The sequence below is a fragment of the Eriocheir sinensis genome, chromosome 44 (genome assembly GCF_024679095.1).
Source record: "Eriocheir sinensis breed Jianghai 21 chromosome 44, ASM2467909v1, whole genome shotgun sequence".
NCBI classification, from domain to species: Eukaryota; Metazoa; Arthropoda; class Malacostraca; order Decapoda; family Varunidae; genus Eriocheir; species Eriocheir sinensis.
In genome coordinates this window covers 6,593,019-6,616,636 of record NC_066552.1, presented here as the reverse complement: position 1 = coordinate 6,616,636, position 23,618 = coordinate 6,593,019, and the positions used below count along the sequence as shown (strand labels likewise).

The 23,618-nt window shown below is 43.3% G+C and overlaps 1 protein-coding gene across 13 annotated transcripts in view; it reads right to left on the bottom strand.

The window, feature by feature from the left end:
• The window catches only part of LOC126980366 (transmembrane protein KIAA1109 homolog), a 66,022-nt gene that overhangs the window by 39,519 nt on the left and 2,885 nt on the right, over positions 1–23,618 (bottom strand). For 9 of the 13 annotated variants that reach the window (XM_050830209.1, XM_050830198.1, XM_050830203.1 and 6 more), the window contains exons 4-41: positions 23,432–23,575; positions 22,693–22,949; positions 22,185–22,331; positions 21,640–21,786; positions 21,122–21,286; positions 20,361–20,462; positions 19,804–19,947; positions 18,910–19,060; positions 18,136–18,291; positions 17,626–17,723; positions 17,347–17,501; positions 16,837–17,020; positions 16,241–16,369; positions 15,560–15,772; positions 14,812–15,009; positions 13,785–13,904; positions 13,385–13,627; positions 12,781–13,112; positions 12,190–12,390; positions 11,243–11,933; positions 10,828–11,024; positions 9,841–10,081; positions 9,510–9,689; positions 8,820–9,080; positions 8,463–8,585; positions 8,017–8,250; positions 7,505–7,708; positions 7,055–7,249; positions 6,614–6,747; positions 5,978–6,290; positions 4,198–4,310; positions 3,628–3,808; positions 2,953–3,114; positions 2,737–2,840; positions 2,303–2,433; positions 1,229–1,397; positions 830–880; positions 256–649 (exon numbers count right to left, since the gene is read on the bottom strand). In XM_050830209.1, the coding sequence (XP_050686166.1) occupies positions 256–649; positions 830–880; positions 1,229–1,397; positions 2,303–2,433; positions 2,737–2,840; positions 2,953–3,114; positions 3,628–3,808; positions 4,198–4,310; positions 5,978–6,290; positions 6,614–6,747; positions 7,055–7,249; positions 7,505–7,708; positions 8,017–8,250; positions 8,463–8,585; positions 8,820–9,080; positions 9,510–9,689; positions 9,841–10,081; positions 10,828–11,024; positions 11,243–11,933; positions 12,190–12,390; positions 12,781–13,112; positions 13,385–13,627; positions 13,785–13,904; positions 14,812–15,009; positions 15,560–15,772; positions 16,241–16,369; positions 16,837–17,020; positions 17,347–17,501; positions 17,626–17,723; positions 18,136–18,291; positions 18,910–19,060; positions 19,804–19,947; positions 20,361–20,462; positions 21,122–21,286; positions 21,640–21,786; positions 22,185–22,331; positions 22,693–22,949; positions 23,432–23,575 (7,364 nt within the window). The remainder of the gene's footprint in view (positions 1–255; positions 650–829; positions 881–1,228; positions 1,398–2,302; positions 2,434–2,736; positions 2,841–2,952; positions 3,115–3,627; positions 3,809–4,197; positions 4,311–5,977; positions 6,291–6,613; positions 6,748–7,054; positions 7,250–7,504; positions 7,709–8,016; positions 8,251–8,462; positions 8,586–8,819; positions 9,081–9,509; positions 9,690–9,840; positions 10,082–10,827; positions 11,025–11,242; positions 11,934–12,189; positions 12,391–12,780; positions 13,113–13,384; positions 13,628–13,784; positions 13,905–14,811; positions 15,010–15,559; positions 15,773–16,240; positions 16,370–16,836; positions 17,021–17,346; positions 17,502–17,625; positions 17,724–18,135; positions 18,292–18,909; positions 19,061–19,803; positions 19,948–20,360; positions 20,463–21,121; positions 21,287–21,639; positions 21,787–22,184; positions 22,332–22,692; positions 22,950–23,431; positions 23,576–23,618) is intronic. The other 4 variants (XM_050830208.1, XM_050830210.1, XM_050830199.1 and 1 more) reach the window with 3 other exon arrangements.

Sequence of the window (23,618 nt, the reverse complement as noted above, 5' to 3'; positions counted from 1 at the left end):
AAGAGGACATGGAAAGAAGTTGAGGGCGATCACGTGTAGGCGAGATGTGAAAAAGTTTAGCTTCCCAAACAGAAGCATTGAGCAATGGAATAGGCTGGAGGAGGAGGTGGTTTGTGCAAGAAACATTCATGATTTTAAGGAAAAGTTGGACAAGAGCGGATATGGAGACAGGACAGTGCGAGCATAGCTCTTTTCCCGTATGTCACAACTAGGTAAATACACACACACACACACACATACACACACAGTACTAGCCTTGGGGAAGGTGACGGTGGGTCGTGTTGTGTCAGAGGCGTGGGCATACTCCTGCTGCCGCACCATCCAGTTGTACAGGTTCTCATGGTCTTTCTCACAGGTGACACTTGGTGGGCGGCCTGGTGTGGCCATGCCTGACCCCACACCCCCATCGAGGCTTGAAGAGGAGGAGGCACGGTCCAGGCCAGAGCTATGACTGCCACCACTGTGGTTATCGGCTCCTGGCATTGCTGCCGTTGCTGTGGGTCCACTGCGGACATGCTGTTGGGCTTGCTGTGGCTGCTGAGGTAGTGGCTGTGGTGGTGGTTGTGGCTGCTGTTGCTGTTGCTGTCCACCACCACCACGGTGAAATATGTTTCCTCCAAACCCACCGCCAAGTTTTGGAAACTGGAACCTACAAAGAAAATCCCTATAAGTGGGTTTGAATCTTCAACAATCTCTGTTAATTTCAAAAGCATCCTAACTCTCCTCAATCCTTCACAAAATTTAACTTAGAACTCTCACTCTGACTCTTTAAGGAACAACAGTCAGCGATTTATTTTCTTTCTTATTGATGGCAGCTCACAAACTATACCTGCTTGTATTAACCCGGTAGCTCCGGGAATCATGTTTCTTAAGGGCCCCCCTAAGCAAGAAAAATGAGAAAAATATCATCACTCATGCAAACCATTTCATAATATATATCAACACATTTGTGATCAGTTTATACATCATCTACTTTGGGGGTTTTATATCATGGCAAAAATTTGGCCCATCGCTGGTACACCGTAAAGCCAAAAATTTGGCCCGTCGCTGCCAGCGGGTTAAATGATGGAATTAAAAAAAGCACAAAGACACAGGCAACTATGGCACTGAACATGAAATTCTCACTAGAATAAGTATCATTCACCTAATTCCTCTAAATATGTACATTCCAGTACAAAGCAGTTACTTAAGAGATGCACACAGAAGTTGTAAGATTGTCATGACCCACCTTGCGGGAGAATCAGATGTGGTATTGAAGACTGGGAGGATGACTGAAGCTCGGGAAGACCGTGGAGGGTAGGAGGGAAGGGTGCGGCGTGGGGGCAGCTGCGTGGACTCAGAACTCATCACCCCGTCTGTCACGTCCTCCCCACACAGCGTACCACTTCCATCAGAATCTGAGCCGTAAAACAAGGTATAAATAATATGAGTAAGGGATCCAAGTACTCAGATAATGCACAACATAAGAAAGTGACCAACTCTCTGTAGGCAAAGTATGAAAGTAAATGAAACTAAATGTGATCAATTTAAACTATAAATTAGAAGTAAGAGAGTGTCTTAACCTTCCCATAATGCAGCAGCTACATCCATTTTAGTAACTTGTTAATGACACATTAGTGAATACAAGGACATATTATATTCTAAATATCTGTCACAATGATCAACCAGGGGTAATAAATATCATCAAATAAATAAGGATTTCTTACAGTTAGTGAAGAAATAGGACAAGATTCTCTCATGTGCTTCATTGTGTGACATCATTAGTGGTTATGCACTTGTTTGCATACAGTTAAGGCTGCTTCACACTTAGCCGACTTTTGATCCCGAAGCCGTTACGATGGTGTTCGGCTGGGCATTGGGAAAAAAATCGGAACACCTTAGGGGCATGTCGCGGGCATTGAGGTGTCTCGGGGCACTCTCTCCGGTGGCCCCGAAAAATTAAGGGAGCTCTTAATTTCTTGTGACGTGTCGTGGCCGGCCAAAAATTCGGGGAGGAACATGGCACCATCGGTCGCTTTGCAACGCCTTCCGTTGACGTTCGTACAAGGTACGCAGTGCATTAGCACGACAATAAGACAACAATGACCCAAGAAAAAACATTACATATAAAGTACAACAATACCACGACAATGTACAAGAGTTGTACCTAGCTTCCACGACCCAATCTCGCCAAACTCAAAAGTCGGCGACTTCGGGGACATCGTAGCCATAAGTCGTGTAAGTGTGAAGCAGGCTTTATGTGAAGCTCCTGTGCTGCTTTCTGAGGTAAGATAAGGCTGTGAAAGTAAGGAATATTACTCACCTTGAGGGGGGTGGGAGTGAGGGGAGCCACCCTCAGCCTCCAGCAATGTGGTTTTCTCATCAGTGACCTCATTGGCCACAATGGTTGGGTCAAACTTGGGAGTGGAGCGGCCCTCAGGGGCAGGATGGGACCTGCAGTGATGAAAAAAAAAATAATGTGTAAAATGGCATCATGGAAAACACAACTACAAACAAATGACAAATTTAGTAATATGATTACTATAAACAAGATTTTATAGTAGACCATTTGTCTTGAAGTGCAGAATGTGCGAAAAGAAGATAGAAGTCTTCTGGTAAAGTTTAGCTCTGTACATCTCCTTTTCAACCTTACTAAGCATCAACAGACACAACTAATGAAATTATCTTAAACCAATAAAATGACATGATCCCATGAATGGTCCTAACAAACACACTAAGGCCTAGGTTTTAACTCACTTAAAGGTGAAGGCCGGGCGGGTCTGCTTGTTCCTGAAGGTTTGTTCCATGAGCAGTGGCATGTAGAGGGCATTCTTCCACTGGCGACTAAGCACCACAACACCCTGTGAGGAGTGAGAGAAGTTGTAGCATTACTCACCTTCCCCATTAGACACAGGACATATAAGAGACACTGAACTCAGCTAGTGGCATGTCCCTTCCCCTGCTAGCACTCACCTGCCGTAGACTGGCTAGCTTGGGCAGGTGTGGGGGCAACAGGTTTGCCTCTATGATTCTTGGTGATGACTGCAGCACGTAGCGGCGCAGCACCGTGCACAGCTGGCACGACGGGTCCTCCTGCAGCGTCTGACTCAGTGGCATCAGCTTGACATACTTGTTCTAGGGGCATGAAAGTCAAAATCAATGGTGTGACTGGATGGCTGATGCATGATTAAATAATGAAAGGGTTGACTGATTAAATGGTGACCAACATATAACTGGACTAATTACTAGGTTAATTGGGTAGATGATTAGCCAATTCAGCTAGAACAACTTGGATTCATTGATAATTTAATGTTGTTGTTGGAATAACTGCAACAAATAAGAACAGGACCTCACACCATGACAACCAAACAGAAAAGATCACCTCACAGCAACACCAATCCTGAGAACATGACATCTCTGCACGAATGTATCCCAAATACATATGATAAACCCAATACACAAAGTTAATATATTTCACATGCCCAAGAAAGTATTGTGATTTGATTTTCTTTTAATTATGAAGCCCACATATTCATACAGGTTTTTTTCTCCTTCCTTTTTTATTTTTATTTTCCTTTTCTTTCCCTTGCCTGCCTGTGGAAAAATGCATCCACACACACCCACACCCATGCCCACCCCCACACACACCTTCACAGGAACATGGATGCTCTGCACGTCCAGCGCCTCTGCCATGAGAGATGCCATTACACCGAGGCGGCGGCTCTCGGACGAGTGGAGGAAGTGGATCACTGCTACTGTCAGGCGGTCGCTCGGGTTCATCCACGCATTGATGGAGGGGGACGCAGTACTCAGGAGGTTCCAATCCAGCCTGGAGAAGGAATAAGAGGGATGGTGTTTCAGTCTCATTTTTTCATGTTCTTCCTCTTTTTTTGTTTTTTTCTCTTTCTTCTCTGTTTTTCTGTTTGTCTGTCTGTCTGTCTGTGTCTCTCTGTTCTCTATATAATCAAGATACCGTTACCACACAGTTAGTTGTATTGTTCTTGTTTAGTGACTTTCCATCAACAATTCTAGAAATTTTTACAGAGTTAACTGACATGAGTTGAGTGGTGAGAAATATGGAAGATAGGATTAGGGTCTTTGGGTGGCTGTCATATACCATTGAGGGGCTCCCATCTGGTGCCATCACAAAAGCAGTGTCATGCAGGCTTAAAAAGGAGAGAAGAAGGGAGAGGGGAAGGGGGGGGGGGATCATCTCACCTCGTGTAGTCAATCTTCTTGGTGATGGGAGTGTGCGGGGGAGCAGCAAAATTAAACCACACGGTCTGCAGCTCCACCACGAAGGAAGTGATGTCCCGCTTGTCACTCTTGCTCTGAAAGAATCCCAACATGCCAATACAAGAGGAGAGAGGCAACACAAAATATTTAATTAGGAATTTTCAACAGGTGTATCTTTTTGACAATGGTAATATACATACATGCATGTGAAAAGTAGACAACAGAACTCTAGAATACTGAAATCAAGAGGACTGAAAAAATAGACAAGTAGTGTCAGTTTTGTACCATCCACATGCAGAATAAATGCACACATAAACAAAAGCCAAAAAAGACTAAAACACACAAAAACAAAAAAGCCAATTAGAGACAGTTCATTAGTTAACAGCAAATTGGGCAGTAGGCACTAGATGACATTATAATAGCAATGTGCTTTAGCTTGCTAGTCTTGGCTGAGGGGAGAGTGAGTGCTTAGTGTTGGCTGAGGGAGTAACTGATGAGTGCAGAGTGAGTGTATAAAGCTGATCAAAAATGGCAGGAAGATAAAAATTCTTCTTGTTACTGGGAGCTCTGAGTACTGTACTGGGAGGCAGAAGATCAGCTTGTCTTCTTTGTGCTTCTACCTCCTTACCTGGCCTGTGGCCCCTGGTGTGTGGAGCTGGGCCGCCGAGAGGCCCCTTTCAGGAGGACCTCAGTGAGAAGTGGTGAGGAGGCATGGAGGAGAGCAGCTACTTATAGAGACTCAGGTGAGTGTAGTGGTGGTGATTAGGGGAGGCCAAAGCAAGCAGTGGTAGCAAGAGGAAAGAAGGTAGGAGGAGGTTACATAAAGGATGCCAAATTATTAATACAGTCAGTGTCTCAAAAATCTCACAAATGTAAGCTTTGTATTGTTGTATTGTTATTTTTTAGAGATATATATATATATATATATATATATATATATATATATATATATATATATATATATATATATATATATATATATATATATATATATATATATATATATATATATATATATATATATATATATATATATATATATGTAGATAGATAGATAGATAGATAAGGAAGAAGGAAGAACATGTGAACCAGTTGTACTGGAAAAGTATCAAGTCTACTTGTCCTGTACTCATCCTGTACTGGTCCTGTAGCAAGTCAGGCACCAGTAAATCATTGCCATCTCTCTATTAGTCTTACTTATGATTTTTATATGTAAATTTCATCTTGGGTAATGTATATTAAACTATGGTTTCATTTAACATTGGCCAAGTTTAATACAATAAAATGGCCTCATAAGACTGAAACAAATAATCAGTGGAAACAAACAAGGATTAATGGAAAAAAAAATCATTTAAATCAAAAGAATCGATTTAAATAAAATAAAAAATCCAATTTAGATTATATAAATTGATTTTTTTTTTTTTTTTGAAAAAATCCTGATTTTTTTCCAACCCTGATGAGGTCAAAAGATTACTGTGTCAACAGAGGGAAAATTTGGGATTTTTTTTTTTAAGGACACACTGGAAGTGTATTTTTCTACATTAAACCATGAGGTGAGGCAGTGTTTCCTTCACCCTAAGCAGGCCTGCAATGATTTAACACTCTCTTGTGAGCCGAGATGGGTCCTGTGAGAGGAGAGCAGCTATTTCTAGCTACTTAAATCAGAATGAAACAACGCAAAACAGTACTACAAAGATTTTGAAAACATATAGTATATTAATGGTGGCCCCTTCAAGACTAGTGACACAAAGTAAGCCCCCACCGGGTTGAGAAGCAGGTCCTTGATGCTTCCATTGGCTGAGGAGGTGGAGTGGTGGATCCCAGAGTGGGTGGACATGTTGGACACCTGGGACACTGAGGCAGAGCACTGGCGGTCAGAAGGCTCACGTCTGTTTTCGGAGCCAGTTCTCTGTGGCTCAGCGGTGCCTGCAGTGCCAGGGCCAGAGCTGCTGCTTGGCCCGCCACCACTGCCCGCTGAGGTGGTGGGGCAATTAGGGGCACAGGTCACACCCCCGTCATGCCTCCCACTGCTGCTTCCCTCCACCTGTATCCCAAAGCCCTTCCTCTTCACAGCCCTGGAGAGCAAAGGTAATATGCAGAGATAAGAAAGTATGATGGGGTAGGCAAAACATTTCCACACTCCCATTTCCTACATATGAGACACATGCTAAAAAGGAATCATTATGCATGACAAATTAGTGTTCATCATGGTATGCAGCCAAACAATCTCACCATTAAATAAGATGTCAGATAATACATAGAGCGAGAAGGTAATACAAGCTTCATAGGATGGTATGTTAGTGACCATTTTCTACAGTTCCTTTCCTCATCCTTTTGATCAACCTGCACCCATGTAAGCAAGATGTACTACTCTTATCTCCCTGCCTCCTGGCCTCACCTCAGAGCCATGTTTTCTAGGCCAGCCTCAAACATGATGAAGCCCATGCGGTCGTCCTCCATGACAGGGGTCCCCATGCTGCCCCCGTTGTCCCCGTCTTCTCCTCTTGGGCACCGGCGGAACACAAACAAAACCTGAACACAGAAACTTTTAAGCACGAGTCAATCACCAACACCAAAGTATCAGCTAAGCACACTCGTACATTCCTCTTGGCAGCAACATATACGATTCATCCTCATGTGTAGGCATACAGAAACACATCAAACTTATGCATGAAAACAAGAGGCCTTTCAAGCATACAAAAGACCATAGTAGAATAATAACAAGAGCCTCAAAACAAATGTTCATACTAATAAAAAAAGCAAGGTAGCATGAACAATGAATACCTAACTACCACTTTCACTCGATGCCAACAATGCATGACAGCAGCACCGGCCTCACCTTGGACCTGTGGTTGGGTATGGCGGTAACGCTGGCATCCTTCAGCAGGGCGCTCTCGTTCTTGAGGCGGCGCAGCTGTACGTGCACCTTGCTCACATCCACGGACACCATGTTCTCTTCCTGCTGTCGCTCTGACGTCTCGATGTAAACCGGCTCGGCTAAGAGATCAACAGTGTGCCTTGCCTTGGACTTACTCTGTTAAGTAGAAATGAGATTTTATTATCTACTATTTTTACTACTACTACTGCTGCAGCTACTATGATTACTACTATTGCTACTGCTTCTACTATTACTATTATGTTATTCAAGGACCTACTGTACTTTGCCTCTACACACTCCATTCCTGCCCTTCTTATTACTCTCTCTATCAAAAATTCTAAAAGTTTCTTCAGTCAAACTTTTATCGAAAATTGTTTATCATATAATTAGTAACATCCTACATCTTGTTACCTTTTTCTGCATTACAGGGTCATGCGGATTCCTCATGTACATCTGGACTGACTTTTTGGACTGGTGGCCTGAATAAAACTGCAGACTGACACTGTCCAGGCAGACGGAGAAGAGGGACACGCAGGTGAGGTCCCGGATGTTGTCCAGTGCCGAGAAGGATATCACCTCCTCTACCACAGACGCCTGCAGCAATGTGACGTTTACCTGCACACAAGTGAAAGGTTTACTACACAGCCCGTCACCCTGCCGGAAGACTCATGACAGTACACATATTCACAAATATGATAATAAAACAAATATAAACATGGAACATAATGAGCCCTGGAGCACTGTTTCTTCCTTGTATTTCCTTCTTTGAATGATTGACAACTCAAACCACATCTGAAGACAAAATTTGACTTCTTTATCACTTCCCTCTATTTCCTTTATATGAGCAGCAATATAATATAACCCGGCACCAAGATCAAGTCCCACACCACACACCAACACCAGCAGTAACCCCTCAACCTCACCCTCGGCACGGTCACTTGTCCCTGCATCTGCTGGAAACAACTCTCCTGGTAGGTGGTGCTCAGGATGGCAGACTGCTCGGGCGTCCCTGCCACCCTCTTGTCCCTCAGCCTGGACCAGTACATGTAGCGCTTCTTTTTGAGAGTGTTCTGCCCTTCCACAGTTGACAGGGACCTCATGTGAGCATGGTTGATGATAGACAAAGGATGTAAAGCCTCCATCACAGGTGTTAGGGCCTGGAATAGAAAACCAATACCAATGAGACCAATAATTCCAATGGGACAAATTTCCCTCCAAGATATTTTTTTTCTGAACAAGTTAAAGAACACACTCTTTCTCTTTCACTTATTACATCTTTATCAGAGCATAATTTCATGGATAAGATCGCTCTTCTTCCAAACATGACGTAATCAAGTTCATTAATTTTTCTTCCAACCAAAGTTCCTACCTCAAGGAAGAGCTGTGCAGATTCCAAAGCCATTGGTGAAAGCATGATGTCCACGTCCTTCTTGAGCTTGATGACAACAGTGGTGCGGGTGGTGTTGGCCTCCAGGACACCTCCCACTGTGTCCTGCAACTCACAAGATACTCCAGACATTACGACACACTTGACATACACAAACAAAACACAAATAATCACTCACCCACAAAGCTCATCACTCTTGTCTCCTTCAATAGCCCCAGACACTGATACAACAGCCTAAAAACACAAACATCTTCACACACTTCATCCCTCCCCGCATTCTTAAATTCCCTTCATCACTACTTATGATCTGATTTTCCATCAAAAAGAAGCATGAAATACCTGCGAGTCTTCATGGACAGGTTCCTCTTGTGCATCCCCCCAAGTAAAGAGAGGTGTGTCCCAGGTGTAGGGATGTGACGGGGTGCGGCCAGAAGGCGGTGGTGGTGGTGACCGAGGGATGCCATGGCGACTGCCCTCCACCATGCGGATAGCTGTGAACCCCTCGCTGATTTTTTCAAACACAGGAATGTAGCACTTGCTGGGCTGCCCCGGGCTGGAGTCAAAGCTGGGTATGGGGTGGTCCCAGTTGAGGCATCGCAGCTGAGGGGTGACGGACAAGTGTTAGCACTGGTTATATGAGATGACAATTACAAAGAAAATTCACCAAAGATAATTATGCAAGTGTTAAAAGTTGTACGGGTGCATGACATCAGCCTCCTATGACCACCATAAGGAAATGAAGGCTCACTGACAGGGCATGTGGTATGGTATGGACAGGTACAAGAGTATGGTAAAGTACAAATCAAAGGGCGGAATGAGAAGGGTTCAAAATTATGGTACAATATCTACAGATACCAGTACGGTGCAAATGTGTTGAATTGGCAAAGATATTTCCTTAGGTTTAGAATATGTGAAATCATCATATCATAGTGTGCCACATGCCCTGCTCACAACCATCAAATCACTCAAGAAAACACAACACATGCAAAGAAATCAACTTTCCCGACCATCAAACATTCATCAGAGAACCTGGGTCATGTGGTTGACGTAGGAGGACATGAGAAGTGGAGACTCAGTGATGGGCTTGTTGAGTTGCATGTGGAGGTCCACCTGGGCAATATCCTCCTGTGATGACAGCGCTGAGATGAAGGAGGTGCTGGACACACTCCCCACCTCCGAGCTGCTGTCTCCGCTGCAGTCTAGAGCCGCCTGGGGGAGATAAGACATGAACGTGGTGGGTAACTCTGTGACTACCAACTGACAAACATATATTCACTACCTATGTGTCATAAACTCATAAGTGTGCTAGAGATATATATACTACTATTTTTACACCCAGCACACACACTGATTCTCTCACCTTGATTCTGTCAGCCTTTCTGCGTGCGCGTGAAGGTCTGTCAGCTTTCCATGGCCGTGGGGACTCTGAGCTGTGGGACTGGATGAGGGATGCCTGGCTGTGGTCCATGCAGGAGCTGTGACTGCCGCTGCTACTGCTGCTGCTACCATTGCTGCTACTGCTACAACTGCTGTTACTCCTGCTCCTGCTGTTCTTACTGTTACTTTGACTGGGACAGCAGGTTTGTCCATCATCTGCACTACTGTTGTGAGATCAAGAAAAACTATTATTCCTCCTGTGGGGATGAGGTAGCTACCCTAACTATTACTATCGCCCTCACCACTTCATCACAGCCTTATTCCTACTGCAAAGAGATTATGACACCAATTCATTCTCCAGGTTTCTTCATCGAGCACTGATATGATAAAATACAAACTCTAGACCAGTGGTTCCCAACCTTTTTTCTGTCGTTTCCCCCTTAAACCAGTTCAACCATCCGATTCCCCCTTTTGTGTGGACAAGGAAAAAAATAGCCAAAGCTCAATATTTTCTTTCTTAATAACATAAATAACACAATAAACAAATAGAAGCCAAACACAAAATTTACTTGCTCAATAACACAAATCAATCAATCACTAGCCCTGACTCCCCACTGGGACCTCCCTCCAAGGGGGCGGCCAGGACAGAAGGGTCTCCAGTTTTCCCTCTCCAAACACACATTTCTCAGATCTCTCTTTGACCCTCTCTTTTATGTATTCCTCAACTCTATCTTTCGTAGCAGAAATGTTGACATTTGTTTCAATATACTTGAAGAAAAGTCAATTCTGCATTCTACCAGATTTTTTTTTCAGTCAGCTAATTGCCAGTAATTTATGTTTCCCTCACGTTAAACTTTCCCCCCGGAATCCTGAAATTTCCCCCCCAGGGTGAAATTTCCCCCAGGTTGGGAAATGCTGCTCTAGACCCATAAAACAATGGTGACCCAAACAATATGAAGCAGCAACCCACCTGTAGTAGCTGTTGGAGCTGAGAGTGAGGGCAGCAGGGTCGTGGTGGGGTGTGGGGGGAGTGGATGTCTCACTGGAGTGGTGGTCCAAGGAGTGTGGGAGTGAGGAAGGCTGTTGCAAGTCTTCTGGTACTACAGGGAGGCTCTGCTGAGAGGACATGCGGGACAGAGAGCCATCCCCACTGCCTACTACCGTCATCTGCAAGGAAAAGGTTGTGTTATCCTGGGTTGTTCAAAACTTTCAGTGGTTATTGTGGACATTAGGCTGATACTCCCACTATGATACAAAATTTGCAACTGGAATTAAAGTAAGATGACAATAAGCCAAAAAGGAGAGGCAAGAGGAGGAAAGCAGAAAAGTAAGAAAGGCAGGACATACAAAGAATCAGAGCAAGATGTACAATACGACTCCATTACCTTACTGACCTGATCTTCGTCTGCTGAGAAAAATGCCTCTGACTGTGTTTCACTGCCAATGGAGACAGTCCGCTGCACCACAGCCAGCAGACTGTGTTGGCTGGAGAGGGACTGTCGAGAGGAGGACTCACGCATGCTGCCAGCCGACAGCTTATGACCACCAGCAGCATGGAGAGGCAGCTCAGTCTGGAGGGAGAGACTCGACGGCATCTTACTCTGTCGTCCTGTGTTTACATTATCCACTGAGCGCCGGAGATCTGAGAGGCTGCCTGGCGTTGGAAGGCTGTCAGGGCCCCCAGGGACACCAAGAACTACATCTTTTGAGGGCTCCCGTGCACTGGACACCCCCCTGGAGTCAGAGTCAGTCACCTGTGGGCTGGAATCATGGCTGGTGACGGACAGTTCCCGATGGTAGACGTTGCGTGGATTAAGGCGTTCCGGGGCATGTGACTCGTGGCCGTGGTGGAGGGAGCTGCTGCCTCTGTGGGTGTGTGGGTCGGCCGGGGTGGCGGGGGAGGCGCTCTTCATGTAGCCAGAGCTGAGGGCATAGTGGTCCTTGCTGGAGGAGGAGGAGGAATGGGCGTCACAGTGGGTGGTCGCCAGCTTAGTGTACGCTCCAGTCTGAAACACCAACTGACCCTCCTCCAGGATGCTCTGCCCATACCCAGGGCTCTCGTCAGGCTCATTCACCCTAAACAAAAGAAAGTTAATAAGGATAAAAAATTTAAAACCTTGATTCAAATTGTCAGTTATGGAAAATTTAAAAAAATTATACAGCATCATGACATCACCCAAGCAAGCCTATCTGCTATGATGACCTTGCATCAAGCTCTATCACAATACCTGATGCTTAACGTAATAAGAAAAACAGAAGCACTGACACTTAACTTCAAGGTGGATGAATTCTACAAAGTACTTAATATCGTCTAGTGTGTTCTCATGCTCACCTGTACTGAGCCACATTGACCCCATTGTAGAAGTCCTGCTTGGAGGGCTTGAAGAAGGTGACTCCATTCCTGTTGTTCCCAAAGAAGGCACAGCCACCCACACAGCCACACTTGCCAAACACCTGCACAGGCACATTGGTTGCCTCTTGTGGCCACAGGAACCACAGCCGCATCGTCTCCTCATCGTGCTGCTTAAGGAATCTTTAAGGAATGCAGGATATTCATTATTATTTTCCTTAGGCCATAAAACTAAGAAAAAACAATAATAGTTCACTTACTGTGGCCATCAACTTGCACTGTGTTCTTATGAAGCACTTAAGGCATTTACAGATATAGAAAAAATGACAGTTTGTGCTATAAATTATACATCAACAATAGTATATATTACAAAAATTTTCAATGGCTAACTCACAATAGTTTCATATTTTGTACTACAGCAGTTGAGGAGAGAAATGAAACAGGAAAGGAAAGCAGACGGACGAAAAGAAATAAGAAACAGGAGTAGAAAAAAGTTTGAAGATAAAATGAAATAGGAGAAGCAGGAAGAAGAACAATCACACACTAGTACAGTAACGTTGCATCACCACCCACTTGTGTTGTATCAGCTGCATGTCATGGTGGAGGACGTCCATGCTGGTGGCTGCATCCACATACACCGGGCCAAGCGTCACCGCAGCAGCCTCCAGCCACACATCATCCACAAACGTCTCGCCCCCGCCACCAGTGACAGTGCCGCCTCCAGTGCCACTAGTTGAGGTGCCACACATGGATGCCACCTCCACTCCTCGCCCCCCGGCACCCTCCTTGTGCCCATCCTGCCCACATATGTAGTTCCTGGCGCTGATGTTCTGTATGTGTGCCGTGATGCCAGACCGAGTGTGCTGCCCGTGGAGGTTGCAGGTAGCCACTCGGATAGGGTACACCTGAGTTGATAAAGACATGCAACTTAATGTTTTGAAATGCCCCAAGCTACTACAACTCCTGCACACCTATCAAGGTACAATAAACAATAAACTATATATGATATCCAAAAACGTACAAACGTATCCCTCAAGCAATTATAAGCACTTTATAATGTCTAAATACACATAACCACACCTCTGAAGCTGATACATGCACTAAAATATCCTAATACACACCAACACACATTAAAGCTATTATCTGCAGTGCATGATAAATAAATACAGAAACACACCTGAAGACTTAGCAAAGTGCCACTCTCCACCAGGTTGAGAGAGAGTCCATCAACAGAGGCACGGACCATCTTGTACTTGATAAGGTCAGTGGTGGGGCAGAAGTGGTCAGTGGTGGTGTGGATGCACTGGGGCTGAGGTGCACCATGGTAACACAGCTTGTAGGGCTTGGGGTGACGTAGGCTGTTCTCTGCATCCTCCACTGTGAATATGAAGGCCTCCACTGCAGTGATGATGTTCTGAAGCTGAGAGAAAATGAGAATGTGAGAGATGTATAAAGAATCAGAGGTGCATGATTCTCCTGCTGCTCCCTTCCCTTTTGAGTAGTTCCTAGATCAGCCTCAGATTAGACAGCTTCATGTACATCCATCATTTAGGAAAACCACATACTGAGCTTCTTACTTGGGGTGTGGTGAGCTTGCCACTGAGTGTCCCGATGGTCAGCTCCACCAGCCAAGCGTACTCCAGGGTCTCCTCATCCAGTGTGCGCTCCTCTGCACTGAACATGGCATGACCACGCATCTGAAGTGAAGAGGAAGGGAGTGTTGCATGAGAGCTTGTACAGTGGAGGCATAAATATAGAAGAGATGAAGAAGTAAATAGATCTGAGGAATGGGGATGAATAAATGTTAACCCGGTAGCAGCGACAGGCCAAATTTGTGGCTTTACCGTGTAGCAGCGACGGGCCAAATTTGTGCCATGATTTAAATCCCCCAAAATAGATGATACATAAACTCATCACAAATGCTTCGATATGTATTATAAATGGTTTGTGTGAGTGATGATTTTTTCTCATTTTTCTCGCTTAGAGGGACCATTAAGAAACATGATCCCCGCTACTGCCAGGTTAAGAATAAACATGGTAGAGATGAAGGAGTAGGATTGAGCCCAAAGGAATGGGGAAGAAAGTGAAAAATTAATATGGAACAAAGGAGAAGGAAAAAAATATTAGAGGAATGAGGAAGAAAAATTGTGAAAAATAAAAATGGTAGAGATTAAGCGAAAGGAAGAAAATCATAGGAATGGAGAGTAGTAGTTGGTACGTACATGAAAATATACAGAGAAAAAGTCAAGATGCTAAAGGAGGTGTCTGCTGAGGTGAGGATTGTGCATGTGTAACTATTTTTTTAACCTAATTGTTCTTATTTATTTGTATTTTTAAGGATTGACACAAGCTCATATATCTCTTATCTAACCATATTTCATCATATATATATATTTCCTTACCTTTATAAATGCTGTTTGCACATGATTTTATTTAGTAAAGCCTTCCATTCATCAGACGAGTAAGCATTTCATTCATTAACTGTGTGTGTATGTGTGTGTATATGTATGTGTATATGTATGGCTGTGTATGTGCTTGTATATGTATGGTTGTGTATGTGTGGGTATACATGCGGACATCCATATCTGCATGTGCTCATCTCACCTGTAAACCTGACAACATGAGAAAGCCAGTGCTCAGGTGTTGGTGTGCAGGCGGGCGGTGAGTGGCGGCGTCGCTGGTGGTCAGGATGAGGGGGGACACCACCACCTGCAGCTGAGTCTCCGAGTACCGTTTGTTCATCTCAAAGACAAGGCAGTCCAATGCCACCATGGGACAGGGCGGGTCACTTTCCGTGCAGTCCTGTGGTGGGGGGGTTGCTATCAATGGTATAAATATGTCTCTGAGAAGAAAAGGGGCAAACCTCACAAAGCTCATGACTATGTAAAAGGAAATTGTGGATATCCGTTTTATTTTTCATTCACTTTTTCTAAGCAAGGTAGGAAATTTTAATGGAGTAACAGGTTAAAAGAGGAGAGGCCATGACTGAGTGACCCCACCCTACTTGCACTTAAGGTTGTTATTTTATCTTGTTCTTTCTGTATGGAGTGTTTGTGGTACATTTTGTTTATTTTTACGATTACCATGAATATTATGCTTACACTTCCACACAGTCATAGAACAGTTTGTTATCTATAATTATTTAAGGTTAAGGAAACTGACCAAGGGCTAAGCAAAGAAAATATAAGAAATGCCTCTCAAATATCAAGACAAAATATAAGCAAAAAATCAAAATAAATCATAAATGCCAAAAAATGTATAAAAAATATATCTAAATCCCTGAATCTGTCCATCAAAACAATTCTATGACCTTATCTATGATCAAAACAAAAGAATCCTACAACAAACCCACCTTGACTAGATGTCCGAGCACGTTACGTATATCAATGTACACTGTGACGGCAAACTGGCGGTAGCGGCGGCAGTCAAACTCAGACTTCTTGTGCTCCTCGAGGCTTTCATCCGACTTGGTTTCCTCGGCCGGCGCCTCCCCGGCCAGCTGCTCCTCGTCCAGGTGTGTCTGGCTCATGTCGGTGAACTTCTGGTCCTCCCCAAAGATGTTCTCCTAAATGGTGGATGGAAGTGAGTGGTGTCCTTAAACTCACCATTATTTAATTATTTATACATTAACTAACTAGCAAACGGGAAGCATACGGTGGTAGTAGGCGCATCACTTCACTAACCAACCTCTTCCACTCCTGACGGTCCCCCTGAACAAACTTCAATGCACCCTCCCTTTCAATCTCAAGCCCCTATATTACCTACTTTTAGATTTACTTATTTGTCTTTGCATATTTCTATCTATCTATCTATCTATAAATCTGTTCATCTATTTATCTAACTATCTATATCTGTCTATCCATTCAGACCAAATACAGACGCTCTGAAAACATTACACTGGTCTAGTCTAAAGCAACACAATTTATCTGAATGAATAGACTGCAGACACCATAACTTACAGGGTCACTTCAAGAGAGAGAAGAAGCATAAGGAAATAAATAAGAAGGGGCTGACAATAAGGCTTCATGTGCACCTTGAGATGGATGAAGAGACACAGGACTGAGCCATACAGCTTGATCTCCGAGGGCTTGGTTATCCTGAGGTCAACACTGATGCAGTCTGGGGTGAGGGAGGTTGGGTCAAACTGGTCTGGGGTGATGTTCTGTGGAGAAAAACACGGAAGATTATCCACTCTTACTTGAGTCTACATTAGTATATTTTTTAAGGATAAGAGGGATTCAATTTTTTTTTCTTCATTTACTTTACTGGGAGCGAAGATGTAAACTTAGGGAAGTAGTGAAGTATGAACAGTATGATCCTAAAGGAAAAGTTTTGAAAATTAAGTATAATAGTAAATATATCTTTTAACTGAGAGGGCTTTCAATATCTTTTTTCCTTCATGCACTTTAACCGGCAACAAAGATGTAAATTAAGGAAGTAAAGATGTATAAACGGCATTATCTTATAAGAACATGTATAAAAATTTGAGAAAGTAAAACAGTTAGCACATACATCCTCCACACAAAGATGTAAGATTAGAAAAGTAAAAAAGTACAAACACCATTACTTATAAGAAAATGCCTGAAAATTTGAAGTGATACAGTAAGCCTATACATTCCCTCCACACACCTTGATAATCTCCATGGGTGACTTCTTCCTGTGGGGTGCCCTGATGGGTGAGAGCAGCAGTTCCTCCTTCTCTGGGGTAGAGACGTTGGCCTGGGGTGAGGGGCCCAGTGGCGGCACGGGGTGGTAGGTGTATTTGATGTTCAGCTCCAGCTCGGGCACCTGCCAGCAGTCCACCCAGCCAGCACTGTGTGGGAGAGGAACACATTTTTATCACATTAAGGGAAGGAATGACTGGATTTTATTTCATGTTGGAGAGGTGTCTAGTGGGCTTTTTTGTTGCTGTATTTGTTTTTTGCCCCTGAACTGCCTCCCTTGCTGTAAAAGAAGCATACAACAGAATAAAGCAGGAAGGGTAAGACTGTAGAAGCTGGCAAAAGAACAACTGGCCAGATTTTAAAAGAAACATATAAATACATAATAAAAACAACACAAATGACAGATGAGTTAGGGAAAACAAAGTCAAAGGATACAGTACACTAACATGACATCCGACACACCATCATCACTAACCTAAGCTTGCAGAATTTCCTCCACTTGTCGTTGGAGAAGGCCTGTTTGGGGCGATCCTCCCGGTCCACCAGCTTGGCGTTGCGGTCCAGCGCGGCAATGATGTTCCTCATGGTGTTCCAGGGAGGCAGGTAAAGACTCAGGTCCACATTCTCTGCCTATACCAAGGAAAAAGTAAAATGAATGAACAGTGCCATAAATACTATGCTAATGAAGTAATGGTGATTTTTGGGTGTGGTGAATGATCTCAAGTGGCTCACTGGGCTTACTGATGACACTCACCAGAATCATGAACTTGAGCATGATGGTCTCAGGGAGGAAGTCAACGAAGGGAAGAGTAAACCTGAGCTCAAACACTTCCCCGCAGAATGCAACATGAGCTGAAAGAAGAATGGGAAAGCAATCATTAGGTGAGCAAACTACAGTCATGGAAGTGAGAAAAGTTGAATGGGTTAAGAAAGAGAAAAGCAAATGCATCTCCTTCAGTAGTAACAGTAATCATCTATGTCTACTTTGATTACACTTCAGAAATATTTTACATCTGTGATTGTATTTTCTTCTTCTCATCTGTCCTTGTTTTCCCTTATGGGGTTGGACAATGATAGTATTTTCTGCTGTATTATAAGAATTGCATTAAATTGGGGGACGACAGTGTGACCTAATAATGAATAAAGAAAAGACAGTAGTGAATAAAGTTACGTAAAAGTGTCAGCTTCAGCCAGAAGAGTAAGGATAGAATAGCCTAAACATACATAAACATAAACCCGACTAGAGTGATGTTTTCCTTCTTACCGTTGCCTTGGTGTTGGGAGGAGCAGTCCAGCCAGTTGTACCCGTTGGCCAGCGTGACGAGCTCAAACTCCTGCAGCTTGAGGGTGAAGTTCCACGAGTACGGCACAAAGTGAAGCAGGTCTGGGGGCACGCGGGATGACCAGTCTTCTATTAAATCTGTGTGAGGAGGAAAATAAGTGGTTACATATAAAACTTGAATGGATAGAAGTACAAGGGAACAAAAAGAGAAGAAAGGGATGATATATAGCCCAACTGACAGACAGACTAAAAGGCACAAAGAAGAAAAAGGCAAGCAATATATCAAGAACAAACCTCAACAAAAAAGAGAAAGGATTGGAGGGATGGTAAGACAAAAGGGACAAAGGACAGATATATAGACAGGCAGACAGACAGACATATACATGAAACAAGCCATACCAAGAAGTCAAAGAGCAAAAAAAAGGACGTATTTATACCCAGACAGACAGACAACATTAGAAGCAACAAAATCAAAGAAAGAAAAAAAGCAGGAAATACTAGGCAGATAATTGAAAGAATGGAAATGAAAAGAAGTTGAAGAAGAGAAAAGGGAAAAAAAAAACATACACATAGACAGACAGACAGACATAAAACAAACAAGCTACATCAAACAACAAACAAACACAGAACTATAAAACTCATTCTCATACCCCTCAATAAGAGACAAACATGAAACACACACAAAAATGGATCCTTGCAGAAATCGACGCAGCAATGAGAAAAGCAACAACAGTCAAGACTCTTATCTCTCCTCACCTTGGAAGAACTCCTTGTGTGCGTAGAGGAAGTGGTAGGTGGCCTTGCTGCTGTTGAACTCCAGGTCCCACATTTGGTCATGGTTCCAGACGCGAGGGTAGTGAATGTTGACGTGGTAGTCGAGGGTCTCCGCCTCAAGTAGATTGCGGTACTGAGGGAAACGTTTGTGTTATTATTCTATTAGGCAGTGGGTGACACTTCTTGGGATAAAAATCAAGTAAAAATCGTCATCATCATCTTCGTTTAATGCCCATTTATTTCCTATGGTGGGGTTGGACGGGATATGAGCCTTCTCCACTGCTGCCGGTCCATAGCCATTTCTTCCGTAATGTTCAGCATCCTCACATCAAGTAAAAAAAAGTTGCATTATTCTGGATAAGTCTGAAGGTGAGTGAATATGAAACAGAAAGGAAGGATGAAGGGGCTACGAAATAGGAAGAGGAAAAAGAGAAGGAAGCAGACAAGAAGGAGAAGGAGGACAAGGATGAGAATAAGGATGAGGAAGAGAAAGAGGAAAAAGAAATGGAAAAATAAGAAAAGGAGAATGAGGAGTAGGAGGAGGACTAGAATGAGGATGAGGAAGAGAAAAAGGAGAAAGAAATGGAGAAGTAAGAAAAGGAGAATGAGGAGTAGGAGGAGGACTAGAATGAGGATGAGGAAGAGAAAGAGGAGAAAGAAATGGAGAAGTCAGAAAAGGATAATGAGGAGGAGTAGGAGGGGGGACATGAATGAAGATGAAGAAGCAAAAGAGGAGAAAGAAATGGAGAAGTGAGGAAAGGAGAACAAGGAGGAGTATGAAGAGGGAAAACTAACAACAATGAAAAATCAAACGAATAAGAAAAGGAAAAAAAGACAACAATATGAAGGATGACGAAGAGCTACACCGACACCCACCTGGAGACTGGTTGAGGCGTCCACGTGAAAGAGCTGTCCATTGATCTTGGTGACGTAGCCGGTTGGTGTGACGGTCCAGGGCAGCGTCATCTCAAAGTAGGACCCTCGCTGGACGTTCATGTGTACTGCGTTGGTCTCCTTCTCCTGTGTGTGATAAGTGATTGACCGTGATATTATAGACGGACTAATTGTTTCGTTTGTCAAGGTTGTGATTCACTTAACAGCTTTACTTTTTTAACAGAAAGGGAGGCAGCTCAAGGGCAAAAAGCAGAGACAACAACAAAATAGCCCACTAGACGCTGCTCCGACAAAAGAAAAAAAGAACAAGAGGTCAGAAGAGAGGTCAATTTTGGGTTGAGAGATGTCTTGGTACTTTCATCTTGACTAACTGCCTGATTTACTGAGTAACTTCTTAGCCTTAAGTCAACATCACAGTTTTAGCTCATTCATTACAACAAAAGAATGCTAATTATGAGGACCCAGTCACATAACACTGGACCTCTACCCAAACAGCAAACACTCAACACATCAACAAAACCAGCAAGTTCAGAACAAACCTTGGAGAAGAGAATATCAATAGTGGCTTCTGTGAGGATGCTGAGCCTTACGTCAAACTGCTGGAACTCCCGCAGGTCCCCAGGCTTGGGTGCACTGGGCAGCTGTGTGGGGAAGGAAGGAGCAAGGGTGTATAACTTAGTAAACAGTAGAATAGTGAAGAGAAGGGGCATCTATCTGTTTATCTATATCTCTGAAGTCTTAATCACCTCGTCCCTATTAGGAAGCCTCATTGTCTGGTTTTACGAGTGATAAGTTGTAGCATATAAAAAGAAAAAGTAAATAATAAAGACATACATGGAACAAAACTAGAGAGGCAAACAAGGACCCAAAATTAAGGAATAAGGTGACTGAATACCATTTATCAAAATTAAGTGATGCTACAAAACATTAATGATAAAAATAATAAGAAAAACAATAATAATAGTAATAATAGCAATAATAACAATAGTTACTTATTTCTCCAGTGTCAATTTATCTGAAGAATTCATTAGTGCTAGACATAAAAAAGCATGGAATCATCATATCATCAATCACCTGTATAAACCTAGACTATCTTTACTATCACTACGACCTTTAAGATATTTCCACTACATAAAACACCTCCAACACAATACACCACCACCAGCTTACACACTTCCAAACACCCACACCAATACTACAAATCATCACCACCCTCACCACTCCCTCCACTTATAACTCATAACTCCCTCCTCACAACCCTTCAACAACTCCCCTTCTCCCAGCCTCCACCCCCACCCACCTTGAGAGTCTGGTAGTCCTGTGGGAAAAAGAATCTGAAGAGCTGCTCCCTCTGTCGGTCAGCCCACGGCCCGTAGCTGAGGTTGGTCCCCTTGGCACACTTGATGTCCAGACCCCACACTGGTGCTGGCGCTGTCACCTCGTCCCCATTAGGAAGCCTCATTGTCTGGTTTTATGGGTGATAAGTTGTAGCGTATAAAAAGAAAAAGTAAATAATAAAGACATACATGGAACAAAAATAGAGAGAGAAACAAGGACCCAGAATTAAGGAGTAAGATTTTGTCAATTATCGTGAATCTAAAGAAAATAACACGCTTTAAGAAAATATAAAATAACACCAATTATACTCCCCATACCTAGGAAGAAAAGCGGAAGTATAATAAATAGAAGAAACGAGAAATCACCATTGTAGTGACATTATACCACTCATTACCAATACAATCCCTTATCCTGGATGCTGAAAAGGGCAATGATCAAATTAGTACAGTGTGAAATGTTGGCACTCCTGCTGTATCCCACCTGCGGATGTTCAGGCACCAGCCCGGGCTCGTCCATGTAGTAGTAGAGATTGACGAGGCTGGACGACATCACCACAAAGCCCTCACCCATGTACCGGGGCGGCTCATCCAGCATGCCTGTGTACTTGGGGCTTGGGGCTAGGATCACCTGGAGACAGAAATCATATAACTTTAAATGTCTTTCTTACCATACTGTTATCACCACCCACATACTTTTCTTTAGATTTCTTTCACTCAGTCCACCTTTTTATCTCTCTTTTCCTCATTGTTTATAAAGTTTGGAATGTCTCTGAGGAGAGGAGGATGAAAGAATGGGAAGTTTACAGCATACAGAGATCTATGTAAGAACAATTCACAGTCTTCTGCCACAAGTACTAATTTCAGAAAGTTTTTAAGACCAGGCAATGGAATCAATAAACAGATGAACATATTAGCCCTATGAGAAAACAAATACAAAAATTCAAATGCTATTCAATAATTACAGTGCTGAATATCTGCTGGAAAGGAACTGATTGCGGAACAGAGGGACGTGACTGGTGGACTAACCCTGAAGTTCTCCGCCTTGGACGTGATGACCTGCATGAAGTAGTCGAGGGAGCAGGCGGCCGGCTTGGTGGTGTAGGTGCACTCGGCCTTGTCAGTGGTGAGCAGCAGCGTTGAGGGAATCAGACGGTTGCCAAACACGAACCTCGCCTTTGAAGAAGATAGAGGTCATGAGCACAAAGTAAACCATCAATACTATCATACAGACTATCACTGACTCTATACATTTCACGTTTTTTGAGGGAAAATTCTAATAAGGGAAATAAAAAAAAGAGGAGAAAAAAATAAAGACAAACTCCAGTAAATAAAACATAAACAGAGCAAGCAACTTCATCTCATTCTTCAAAAGGCAAACAAGGATTACAATAACAAAATGTGGCAAGTGAAGCAGAGGAGGGTTTTTTCCATAGAATACATAAATATGCAGACCAAGAAACTTATCACATAAAGCCTGGTCTTTAAAGAAGGGACATATACATAAAAATCAACAATAGGAAAGACAGGTTCTCACCATATTCAGCTCAAGCTTTATCACAGGGATGAGGTCACGCCAGTCCTGCCAGAAACTCATGTCTCTGGTCTGCCCTTGCTGCTGCAGTGACTCCTCATCCTTCTCCTCATCTTCATCCTTGCCCCCCTTTCCAACACCCAGCTGACTCTCCTGCCCAAACACCTTCTCCAGCCTGGCATACAGCTGTGAGCGGTTGTATATGTGGAGCTCCGGCCCATTAAGCTCCAGCCACAGCCGGTGATCACTGTGGGACATGTCTGAGGGTTTCGTAGTAAGATGCAGGTTGTGAGATGATAAATGGTGATACATATAAAGGCAGCAGTTTATGAAATTAAAAAAAGTTTTATAAATGAGTCTTGTAAAACCAGTGATTATTACAAACTAGTGAATGATCAACTAATTTGTGCTTCATCTTGAAATTGCAAAAGTAAAAGAAATAGTCAAGTGAAGTAAATATCCTCAAAAGGACGAGCAACACCACCAGGTTTGTGGAGTCGGATGATGCTGAGTGGATTCAGAGAAGCTGATCTGCAGAATAGACATATACTTGATTTTTTTTCTTTTCGACAGTTGTACTCGGAGCTAAACACTTTTAACAACATGGAACCTGATCACAGTTTACCCAAGAAATAAAAGAGGCAGTGCTTATTTATCTGTCCACCTATCAGTAAAACACATGCACAAAAAAGTATTACTGAGCAAACGCAATAACAAAAGTTTCCATCAAGTCAAAACATACCTTCTGAGAGCTCCCTTTTAACATAGGGCAGCCAGTAGCGGAACTTGAGAATGCCATCAACAATGCGCAGACTGTAGTCCTCTGTTACATACACCACATTGCGGAACATTATCTTGCCCGACAGCACTGACAAGGAGAAGGATCCTGGAAGACAAACAATGGTGATTAAAGCTCAGTGAGGGGGAGG